The 12750-nt window shown below is 42.4% G+C and overlaps 2 protein-coding genes across 2 annotated transcripts; one reads left to right on the top strand and one right to left on the bottom strand.

The window, feature by feature from the left end:
* Positions 1–772: 772 nt before the first annotated feature.
* Positions 773–2517, top strand: LOC122044172 (zinc finger MYM-type protein 1-like). The gene is made up of 2 exons (XM_042604706.1): positions 773–1873; positions 1972–2517. Exons 1-2 carry the CDS (start codon positions 773–775, stop codon positions 2515–2517), a joined length of 1647 nt encoding a protein of 548 aa, XP_042460640.1.
* Positions 2518–3157: 640 nt separating this feature from the next.
* Positions 3158–5126, bottom strand: LOC122044163 (pollen receptor-like kinase 3). The gene is made up of 2 exons (XM_042604698.1): positions 3833–5126; positions 3158–3750 (listed from the first exon to the last, which is right to left on the bottom strand). The coding sequence occupies exons 1-2, from the start codon at positions 5124–5126 to the stop codon at positions 3158–3160; spliced, it is 1887 nt and encodes a 628-aa protein (XP_042460632.1).
* Between the last annotated feature and the right edge of the window lie 7624 nt (positions 5127–12750).

Raw genomic sequence — 12750 nt, 5'->3', positions numbered from 1 at the left:
TAGAAAATGTTGAAATATTTTGCAAAGAGGCCTAGGAGTTCAATTGAATTGTCTAGTGTTCCGGATGAAGCTAAGAGTCTACTCCTGCACCACCACCACCTCCTCCTCCTCCGCAAATTTTATTTGAAAATATTGAAAATCTGAGTAGTGAAGCAGAAATTGTTGTTGATCCTGGTTTACGAAAATTGATTGAAGACTATGATGTTGGTGTTAGAGATCGTATTCGAAAAGAATATGTTGCTATGAGCCCTTGTCAACCTCGAGGCCATAATTTTCCAAGAAAAAAATGGGTAAAGACAATAAATGTTTCAGAGAGGTTTGGTTTAAAGACCGTGATTGGTTGCAGTATAGTGTTTCAAAGGATGCAGCCTTTTGTTTCTGGTGTTATCTTTTTAGACCTAGTAATATAGGGTTTGGAGGAGATGATGTGTTTACGAGATCTAGTTTAATAAATTGGAAAAAAATAATTGAAAAATTCAATGAGCATGTAGGTGGAGTTGGTAGTGCGCACAATGAGACAAGAATACAGTTTGAGGGTTTCAACAATCAAAGACAAAGTGTGGAGTATTCATTTTCATCGGGAAAACATGAGCTTGAAGTTGCTTATCGCAAACGCTTGACTTCCATTTTAAAAGTAATTCGATTTTTATTGTTACAAGGATTGCCTTTTCGGGGACATGATGAGTCTTCAACATCATCCAATAGATGAAATTTTTTAGAATTGCTCAAATGGTATAGCTCAGAGTGTCCAGAAGTTGCGGCAGTTGTTGGAATGAATGCACTTGGAAATAATCAAATGATTGCCCCAAAAATTCAAAAGCAATTGGTGAATGCTTGTGCAGTTGAGACCACAAATGCTATTCTAGTTGATCTTCGAGATAGGTGGTTCACTTTACTACTTGATGAGGCTCGTGACTGTTCAGTGAAAGAGCAAATGGCAGTTGTTATTAGATATGTGAACAAACATGGAGAGGTGATTGAACGATTTATGGCTGTAGTTCATGTTGCAACAACTACAGCTGCTTGTTTGAAGGAGGCAATCGACTCTTTATTTGCTAAGTATGGTTTGCCAGTGGCGAGATTGAGGGGTCAAGGATATGATGGTGCTTCAAATATGTCTGGAGAATTTAATGGCTTAAAGTCACTGATAATGAACGAAAATCCGTATGCATTGTATGTTCATTGTTTTGCTCATCAACTCCAGCTAGTGGTTATAGCTGTTGCTCAAGCAAATCAATATGTTTGTAATTTCATGTGGATTGTTGGTTCGATTGTGAACGCATCTGCATCATCTTGCAAAAGGGCCGACAAACTTCGACAACTTGAACATGATAGAAAAGTTAAACTTCTTGAAAGAGGAGATATTAGTTCTGGTAGAGGACTAAACCAAGAAACTAGTCTAGCTAGACCTGGAGATACACAATGGGGGTCTCATCATTCAACTTTATGTCGTATTGAACAAATGTGGCCATCTGTTATAGAGGTTCTTCCAAATTTGATTGATGATGGTGATCGTTCTTCTAAGGGTTTAAGTAGAACTTTGGTTGAAAGAATGGAGAGGTATGAATTTGTGTTTATTCTACTATTGATAAAACGTATATTTGTAATCACAAATCATTTGTCAACCGTTCTACAAGAGAAAGATCAAAATATTGTGAATGCGATGCATTTGATCAATAATGTGAAATACAAATTACAAAAGTTGAGAGATTCTGGATGTGATATTTTACTTGAGGATGTGAAGAAGTTTTGTAACACTCATTCCATTGAAATAATTAATATGACAGATAACATCAACAGCCGTAGTCGTTTGAAGAGAGATAGAAAAAATGTTAATTTTTATCACTACTACCATGTTGAAATCTTTTGTGAGGTAACTTCATAATTCCTTTTTTGTTTACCGTCAATTAAATTCTTTTAAACAGTAACATATTTATTAAATTTTTTTGTTGTTTGATTTTTAAATTGTAGGCTATCGATATTATTCTACAGGAGATGGATAGTCGTTTCTATGAAACAACTATAGATTTGTTGATTTATATGTCATGCCTTGATCCTAGGAATTCGTTCTCTAGATTTGATGTACAGAAATTAGTACGTCTGACTCATTTTTATGAGGATGATTTTTCTTGGAGTGAGCGTATGTTGGTTGAACAAGAGCTTGAAACATATATTGATGACGTCATATCAGATGAATGGTTTGAAGGCATTTCAGATTTGGGAGATCTTGCAAAGAAAATGATTGAAACAATGAAGAACCGTGTGTTTCCTTTGGTTTATCGGATGATTGAGTTAGCCTTACTTCTTCCAGTTGCCACTGCAACCGTTGAAAGAGTGTTTTCGGCAATGAATATTGTCAAAACAGATTTGCGAAACATGATTGGAGATGAATGGATGAATGATAGTTTGGTAGTCTATATCGAAAAAGATGTTTTTAATACTGTCGACAATGAGCCAATTTTACAACGTTTTCAGAACATGGAGTCTCGAAGAATGCAATTGTCACGTATTCGTTAGTAGATTGCTTTAATATTTTAATATTATTGTACGAGTTTTTTTTCATAATATTGTACTTTTTTCTCCTGTATGCCAAGTTATTTAAAAATATTTTTAAATTACATAGAAGTTATTATTAAAAAAAATTTCGCCGTACTTCGCGGCCGCCCCTCCATGATTGAATTCCTGGATCCACCACTGATTATAGCATTGTGGATGCCCTAACCGGTAGCTGTTGGAGCATGAACTGCAGAATGAATGGAAAATCAAGTAAAATGGGGACAAAACCAACAATTAAATAACAGATTAAGCTGCACAAAATCAGTCCAATTTTCACTGATCATTGTTGCAATATTCATATGAAATTAGTGTTACAGTAGATTATGGAACGTAGCTTTGCTATTGTCGTCCTTCGCCTTCATTTACAGTGGCATTCCGCACAAGAAGAAGATTTTTGGATGCTACTGCTTTTCTCTTCTTCATCTTCTCACAACAAACAACATCTTAATTAGCTTCTTCCATGGTAAAGGAAATAAAACTGTAATCATCTTCAAGGAATAGCACTTAATTAGCATGAAACAGCTCAACTGCGTCCCTTGTTACGCTCCCACCATGTTAATCCTACCAATCAAGAAGGTTGATGAAGTGGCATCCGTCGATCCTACGACTGCTCCACCTCGCCGGCGACGGCGCTAACGATCTCCTCGATGAGCTCTGCCACCTCCAACATTTCAGGCCTCTGTTCTGGGTTCGAGTTGGCACAAGCGGCGCCCACCCTGAGGAGGCGCACCATTCCTTCTGGCGCGCCTGGGCCGGCGGCGTCCGTGTCCACCAGCTCCTCTTCCCGCTTTTCGGCGATGGCCGACGCCGCCCATTGCACCACGTCCGTCCCGCCCTTGGTGTTGTTCATGTACTGCGACGGGAACTTCCCGGTGGCCAGCTCGAGGATGATGACGCCGAGGCAGAAGACGTCGGACTTGGGGGACACGGTGCGGTGCTGCGCGCCCTCCGGCGTCCGGTACGCGAACATGACCTGCGACGACTGCGCCACGCTCACCAGCGACGCGAGGCCGTGGTCGGCGATCAGCGGCTCGAAGTCGTCGCCGAGGAGGATGTTGGCGGACTTCAGGTTCCCGTGCGGCACGTCGAGAGCGGCGAGCTCGGCGTGGAGGTACGCCATGCCGCGCGCGATCCCCAGCGCTACCTTGAGCCGCGTGGGACAATCCAATGCACGGTGCGCTGCTCCCCGATCGCCTTCCATGATCACGCAATGATTAGTTGATCGAAGATCAAATATGAAGGATGATTTCGATCGCCATGGCGTTTGATTGATTACCATGGAGAATGTAGCGCAGGCTTCCCTTGGGGACGTACTGCGAGACGATGAGCTTCTCCTCCTTGCGGTAATGGTAGGCCAGGGGAGTGAGGACGTTGGGGTGCCGGAGCATCCCGAGGCGCCGCATCTCGACTTCGAAGGCCTCCTTGCTCACCCGGTTCATGTCGCGCATGCGCTTGACGGCGACGCTCAAGCCGTTGGTCATGGTGGCCCTGTAGGCGGAGCCTAAGCTGCCGTTGCCGAGCACTTCTGCCGTGGCCTTCATCAGGTCCGTGAGGCCGAACGTTCCCCTGTCTTCGTTAACCATGACCAAGTCGGTGGCCGCCGCCGTCGCCGCCGCCGGGCTACGGGTCGAGCCGGTAGACCGCTTGCGGCTCGACTTCGACCCTGACTCCTGGTCTTGCGGCTTTTGGACGAATCCGGCCGTCGTGGTGGCGGTAGGGATCGCAGTACTGGGCACTTCCGCCGACTCCATGGCTTCTGCGGACGCCGTAAAGCCGACCGTTTCGTTCTTTTCCTCCCCCGATCGACGGCGGCAGAGCATCACAAGTACGGCGATGAGGATGAGAACCGCAGCTACAATCCCGAGCAAGGCGCCAATGACTGTCCCGAGGCGACTCTGTTTCTCTGGAGGCTCTCGATTCGCCGACGGTTGTGTGGTCGGTGGCGGTGTTTCACAGGAGGTGGAGTCGAGAGGAGGCCCGCACAGACCTGGATTCCCGACGAAAGAGGCGGCGCTGAATCGAGCCAAGGTAGCGGGAATAGGACCGGTGAGGCGGTTGTTCGACACGTCGAACGACTTGAGTGAGGAGATGTCAATAGAAGGAATGGCGCCTTCGAAGGCGTTGCCTTCCAACCGAATCTCAATGAGCTTGGAGACGTTGGAGATGGCCGGGATGCGCCCCGTGAATTGGTTGTTGTTGAGCCAGAGCTTCTTGAGGGAGCGCATGGAAGCGAAGGCTCCGTCAGGGATCTCGCCGGAGAAGGCATTGTGAGAGAGAAAAACAGACTTGAGGCTTTGGAGGCTGTCGAAGCCCGGCGGTAGTTGACCGTTAAAGTTGTTATTATTGAAGCTGATGGAATGGAGGCCCTTGAAGTGGGAGAGAGCCGTCACGTTGATGGTCCCCGCGAGGCCAAGCCCGGCTAGGCGGAGGCCGGTGACGACGCCGCTGTCGCAGATGACGCCGGACCAGCTGCAAGGGGAGAAGGTGGAGGAAGAGGACCAGGAGTTGAGGGCGTCGCCAGCACCGGTGAAGGAGTCCTTGAGGAAGAGGAGGGCGGTGGCGTCGGTCATCGGCCCCGCCGTCTCTTGGGCGGCGGATGGCCCCATGAAGAAGGCCAGGCCAATGAGGAGCAAGAAGAAGAAAGCAAAGGCCGTTCGTTCCATTAACGCCGAACTTTCTTCTCGTCTTCGTCTTTTACCGATGATCCTCTCCTCTTCACCTTCTACGATCTTCGGCGTTGCCTTTTCCTCCTCCTTTTTTGTTTAATTTTGCATGGCGTCGGGCGAGAGATGCCAAATTCAGATGGAAAAAAGAAGGGAGGATGAACTAGATTTCGTAGGTCGACAGCAAGGACAAACGACGAAGTCAACGCCCAAATTTAAACATGTCTCATTCAGTTAGAGGTAATACTGGCGTTGACCAGATGTAGCGTGATCAACGAACAGCAATGGATTAAACACTAATTTAACTTTGCATACCTTTAAATAACAATTAAAATTTTTATTTGTCATACGTATGCCAAGAGAATCACACAATCAGAATAAATTTGACATATTGAAGAACAAAACTTGTTTACTCGTAATCCTCGTCGTCATCATCCTCGCCTCCCACACCGGCAGACGCATTAAACGTATTCAACCGTTCAATCAGCCTGTCCTTCCTTTCCTCGTAGGTACGCTTCTTTGGATTGTACCTGTAGACAGAAGTTTCACACATCAGAAAATCTTAAGCTTGGAAGATTTATGATTCTGGCAGCTGAACATTAATTGTAATTAATGTATAAACCTCTGGTCAAATAATAATAATAATAATAATAATAATAATAAATAAAAATATAAAAAATAACAAATAGCTACGGACATATTCCATTGCTAGAGACCTATTACGTGTAGCGATAAAATATTAAATATACATCATTAAATCTAACGACGAATATTTAAATATTCGTCGTTACATTTAACAACGGAAATTAAGATATTCGCCGCTAATAGTCGAACGGAATCAAATTTCCATTGAGGTATTAGCGACGGATATTTTAATTTTCATCGCTAAAAGTAGCGACGGATATATAAATGTTTGTCATTAATTGTTAATCCTACCGTATCGAAGAGAGTATTGACATTCAACCATTAGCGACGGATATTTCAAATATCTATCATTAATTGTAACAGAAATTTAAATTTTGATCGCTAATTGCGATGGATATTTCAATAATTCGTGGTTGATGGCGACAAATATTTGAAATATCCATCGCTAATTATGATGGGAAAATAAATTCCCGTCGCTAAATTATGCTACAGTGACGCGTGACCTGTTCATTTTTCCTATTTTCCCTATTTACATATAAATCTAATTCACTTTAACCATAACTAGCGATAATTTTTACAATAAATTCATAATACATAACAACAAAACTCAGAACAAACTCATTACACATCAATAATTACAACATAACTGATCCTATCTGAAAGTTGAGAGGATGACTAAATGGACAACTCTGCTTTGATGTTGACTGGATGGAGAATGCTCACTGCCCCGCGTGTCATAAAAAGCGTTAGTGTCGGGCCAGTGAAGGGGTCCCTGGCGTTGGCCCTCCGATGCTCAAGTCAGTGATCGAATTTTGGAGAGGAATAGTGAAAAGATTGTAGCAATATGCCCTCATAAAATGAGTCCGCAAATCCTTGTGATTGGATAAGCTAGAAATTTTTAAAGTACAGTTTGCTTGTAGAATATCCCTGTCCTCTGTGGCACAAAAGGTCAAAAAAGGGTATTAGTTTGTTGGGCTAGAAGGTCCACCATAGACTACTTTGACCCCACCAATCACATCATCAATACAGTTCGATCGGCCCTTCTTCAAAAATGATACTCGGCAGGTAATTATACACGTAGTGGGTGATTCAGTTCTCATTCAACTTCGTAATTTGACCCGTAAGCAATCAAGCTACTAGCGTATCCGATGGAACTATGTGTCTGATCGGCTAGAACACTTGACTAGCGTAACTTATACGGGGCTTCACATTGGCATTGTTTAGTACATCCGTCTCTAAGGCTTGGTCGGCCGGAGGGTCCTATCGGATGAGCCCCTGGCTTACTCATGAGGCTGGAAATCAAGGCTCGATCGAAGCAAATGTCCGGTCAATCCAATTAGATATACTCTTGTTCCCAATGATGTCAAGCACCCCTTGACTTCCACGTCAGCCGGTCTTCTCGACTTTAACCCCTCTCAAAGGGGCCCACCTTAAACACCGTATCAATAACAAACACACAATACATAACAAATGCACAACACATCACAAATAACACAACAATCCATATGAACTAAAATGAACAATAAATCCTCCCTCCATATCCGTGGGACCGGCTCTAGGGGCCGCTGATGTGGCGGTTCCACATTTTTTAAAATGAACAATAAATACATAATAGTAAATCCAAATACAGGTCCAAATATAATACAAGATAAAGTGTGTCATCCTAATCAAAATAAGGAACAAGACAAAGTCATCCAATACAATACATTCTAATTAAAATAATCTCTGGATCCTATATGAATTTCATTGAGATTAGTTGTGAATAGAAAATATGATGTTAAACTACAAAAAATATAACTATTTATCTTAAATTGATAAGTAGTTTAGCTAGCAGATATTCTTTAAAAATACATATCTGCGTCCCTAGAATAAAAATCTACAAAATCTAAAAATGTTCATGGAAATGTATAATACAATTATATATTCATATAATTATAAAAAAATAGCATTACTTTTGATTGAAATTATAAGTTAAGATAAATAATAACATACCTCAAAAATGATCTACTCTATAGGGGAATGCTCAAGATCCTGGGTCTCCTAAGACTCCAAACGATGTAGGCGGTAGATCTGTGAATCCGGAGACAACGTCGCTGTAAATGCCTACATATAACAAACTATCTCCTTAGTCTAAGTCTATCATTGCCGCATCTCCCATATCTATGCATCCCTCCCGGTCATCGTCTCCTCCAATGATGATAGTCGAGTCCGCAAGTCCTCATTTTCCTCCCGCAATTCTCGTACCTCACTAGATGAGAAGGAAGAACTAGGGCGATCCTTGATCCCTGGAACCCTCATTCGCTCATAGATAACTTTGGTATGAGAGCCAAACCCGTAGAGGGAGGTCTTCTTCCTTCCACCGACGATATCATAATAAATATCATTAACCGCATCAGTGAAAAGAGGTTGTGACTTAGGGTTGAGACGCCTCAACAAATTACCAAATCAAATCATATTAGTATTTAGATTATTCTAATAATAATTCTGAGTATTATTCTAATAATTATAATAGAATTATTAGAATAATCTAAATACTAATATGATTTGATTTGGTGATATCCGATCAATTTTGATAATTCTCTTTTATCTCTTTTAATTAACCGCATCGGTGGAAAGAAGTTGTGATCTAGGGCTGAGATGCTGGATATTGCTTCCTATGTCAAAATAATAATTTTATTAATCTCCATATAAAGTCTACAAATATATTCATGAAATTTAATATTCTTAAGTTAATTGCTGAAGAAGGTCGAATGACCCATCTTTCTTCTTATGAGTTTTGTTAAATATCTCCCACCCAACAAGTGGGAGATCTCTGTAATTCAATGTATAAAAAATGCAAATATATTAAAATTAATAACAAAACATAGGTAAGAAATATTTATATAACTTAATTTTAAACTTACCAAATCAGAGACATGCTCCACAATCAACAAGATTCAACAACATGCTTTGTGGATCCGGTGCTCGGCCCAGCATGCTCCGATAAATCAATATAGACAAATATTATTAATAATCTAAATTTGATAAATCAACTAACAAATGAATCATGTGAGGTAGTGTCAACTGTGCCCGATCAATGTCTGTCGCACCTGATCAGTGTCGGTGCGGCCAACCAGTGTCGGGCACACCCGATCAGTGCCAGTCGCGGTCGAACAATGCTAGGCGTGCCCGATTAGTGTCGACCGCACCCGATCAGTGCAGGGCACGCTTGATCAGCGCCGGTCGCATTCGATTAGTGTTGGCCTCACCCGATCAGTGTCGGCCTCACCTGATCAGTGCCAGCCATGACTAAGCAGTGTCGGCCACTCCCGATCAGTACTGCTGGATGAGGTCGAGTAGTGTCGGCAATGGCCAAGCAAAGCCCGATCAATGTCGGTCGTGACCGAGGAATGTCGGCCACGCCCGATCAGTGCGAGACGAAGCTGAGTAGTGCCGACTATGGTCGAGCAATGTCGGTGGTGGTCGAGAAGTGCCAGCCACCCTCGATCAGTGCCGGCCACACCCGATTAGTGTCGGTTGCGGCCCTGCTTTGCCAGCCATGGTCGAGCAGTGGCAGTCGCGACCCTGCTCTGTTGGCCAAGACTGAGCAGTGGCGGTCGCGACCCAACTCTGTTGGCCGCGGTTGAGCAGCGGCAGTCGCGGTCTTGCTCTACTGATCGCAGCCAGAGCAGACTGCAGCGAGCATTGCTCGACCAGTGCAATGCCGGAGGAGGAGAACAAGGAAGAGGAGAAAAGGAGGACCTGAACGTCGGAGGAGGAGAAGTTGATCGCCAGAGCAAGGAAGAAATGGCCGAAGTAGGGAGGAGCAATTCGCGTAGGGAACAGATCGGGTGCACGAACCCTAATATCCTAAATATAGCGATGAAATATAATCCAACGTAAATCGCTAGGTTTAGAGTTTGTAGTCAGTAACATGCAAGAACTAGCGACGGAAATAAATAATCTGTCGCTATTGGCGATGAATTATTAAATAATATGTCACTATCAGCGACATGTCAATGTATATTCCATGGCTAATAGCGACGGATTCTAAAATAATCTGTCACTAATAGCAACAGCTGCCTATTCGTCGCTAAACCGACACCAAAAATTGGGGTTTAGTGCCCCGACGGCTACATGCACATGTAGTAGCGATGGATCGTTTTAATCTGTCGCTAATTGCGATAGCTATTAGTATTTTCGTTGCTACTTAGCGACGGAATTTTAATGGCCATTGTCAATTCTGGCGCTATTAACTATTTTTTTTCGGTAGTGTGTGCTCCTTAGTGGTTTCTTTTGTTGATTTCACAGTTATAGATAGGGTTAGCTCGAATGGCAGCATGAACTTTCTTGTACAATTCTTATATGTTATCGGATTCAATCCCTCACTTGATGTATTCGCTGAAGTGAGCTTGGTACTTCTCTCGTCCATCCTCACTTAGAGTCTGAAAAGGAACACAGATCACAAGGTGTCAAAACATTCCTACAAACAAAGAAAATATAAGACTTATTATGCAATGTCTAGTTCTTCCTATGAATCACGGTACAAAACTAAAAGAATATTTATTCTTATTCTATATTATGTTCCACAAGAGTAACTAAATTACAAAAATTAAAAAGAGAAGTTCATAGTAACTAAATTATGAGTCAACTAATGTTAATCAAAAATAATTTTTGGTAATGATGTCAAAAATTTAATATGATAAATCGTAGGTGCATGATTTCATCGTCAAGTAATAAAATATCTATCTACAGAGACTATTGATTAAACACTAATTGAGTTCGCAAAACTATTTATATAGATAATTGAAAGTTAGTTAGAGGCATGAACAAGCTAGGGAGAACGAGAGAGAAAAAGAGAGTGTGTGTGTGAGCAAGAGAGAAAGATAATTGAGAGAGGGCTGATAGTATATAGAAGGCCAATGAAAAGCAAGTGGTCAAGGGAGAAATTGGAATTGTGGGGAACGATTTTAGGATTTCAATTTCACTATGATATTTGTAAACACTCAATCTATGTTTGGTTTCCTATCTTCAATGGTTGTTTATGTATGCTAACTATCCTAGCTTATCCAATGTGGACTTTTAGAACTACACTGGTATATCCATTCTAATTCATCGTCTACTTTTAGAGCAATAGAATTGAGGGATTGCTTTCTTAAGAGATCCTTGTCACATATCCCATAATCCCTGAGTTGTCTTCTGCTATTGTGTGGTGATGAATTTGAGCCGATCCATTAAGATCTATGATAGTCTATTGTAGGACCGTTGGGCCGGCTAGAAGGGGGGGTTGAATAGCCCTGAATAAAACACAACCCTTTCTCGGGCTCTTAAACTAACACTTGCATAAAAATTAACTTAAACAATAAAAAGCAAGAAAAAGAAGCATAAAAACGAGGCACCGGATTTGACTTGGTTACAACCGGGGAGGTTGTTAATCCAAGGAAGATGGTTGCACTAGGAACTCCTTCAGGCGGAGAAGTCTCGTTTACAGCAGTGTAGGTACAAAAAGAATGAAGCTAATCAAAGCAGTGGAAGCACACAAGTGTTGTTACAATTTCTGAACTGATGAAAAACTTCTGGACCAAGGCTATATTTATAGCCTTGGTCGGGGCGCCTAGAAGGGCTCCGGGCGCCCTGGGGGGATAAAGTTTTATCCCCCAACGTTCAGATCGCGTAAATCGCGATCTTGGTCAAAATCAGGGTCCAGGCGCTCGGAAGCATTTCGGGCGCCCCGGAGCAAAAAGTCAACTGCGGTTGACTTTTTGTCCGGGACCACTTCTCCGTTAAGTCCCCGTCTCGGTCCGGGTCTTCTGCTCCGGATCCGCTTGATTGGGTGATCTCTGACATCCGGAATAGGGCTCACCCGAACCCATCTTCCGGTCTTCTCGAGCATGCTTCCCTCCGGCTTCTCGTCCCTCGGAATTGCCGCGTGTCCCTTCTCGTCCACCAGCGCACTCATCCGCAGACTTCGTCCCTCGATCGCACCCCGTGCCGACCTTCGCGCTAGCTGCGTCTCTTGCTCCCCGAGCAATCTTCTGCTCCGGCTTTCGTACCTCGGGACCATCGCGCGCACTTCCTTCTCGTCCGCCGGTGTACTCTTCCGCAGCGCCTCGTCCCTCGGACGCACCGCGTGCCGTCCTTCTCGCTAGCTGCGTCTTCCGCTCGAGTACCTGTGCTCCTAAGCTCCTGCACACTTAGACACAAAGTTAAATACAACGCAGGACCTAACTTAACTTGTTGATCACACCAAAACAACCTTGGGGTTCCAACAATCTCCCCCTTTTTGGTGTGATCAACCCAAGTTAAGCTAGGGTCAACAATAGATATGAAATTAATTGCAATAATATGCAACATGATAGAAAAAATTAAAATTTCAAATTTTAATTTACAATTTTTTCTACCTCCCCCTAGACTTATACTTTCCCTTCTCCCCCTTTGATCACAATAAAAATGGGGTTCCATGAAAAAAATTCTAAGGGTAAAAGACTTAAAAAAATATTTCAATAAATTTCTAAGTTTTTAAGAAATTTAGAAAGTTTTTCTAAGTAATTTAAGCTGAGATTTCTTGTTTAAAAGGATTCTTAACAAAAAAATGATTTTTGAGAATAAGGAGATTCTAAGCAAGTAAATTTCTAATTTGAAATAAAATGTTTTGAATAACCTTTTTCAAGCACTAATTAATTCTTGTATTAATGCTTCATTAGTAAGTTAATTAAACATTTATTTCAATATTTTGGCTTCCAGGTCGTGGCGAGGCACTAGACCTTCTTGGTTATTGGAACAACAACCACTTCCTTAGACAAAGCCTCATAAAGAAATTCTTTGTTTAATTTTCTCACTTAAAGCGCAAATTTTAATTTTAAAATTAATTTAAGCATGATTTAGGAACCCAATATAGGTTCCAACC

Source organism: Zingiber officinale, chromosome 1B (genome assembly GCF_018446385.1).
Source record: "Zingiber officinale cultivar Zhangliang chromosome 1B, Zo_v1.1, whole genome shotgun sequence".
Taxonomy (NCBI): Eukaryota; Viridiplantae; Streptophyta; class Magnoliopsida; order Zingiberales; family Zingiberaceae; genus Zingiber; species Zingiber officinale.
The sequence above is the reverse complement of the archived record's forward strand: the minus strand, read 5'-3'. Positions and strand labels throughout refer to the sequence as shown.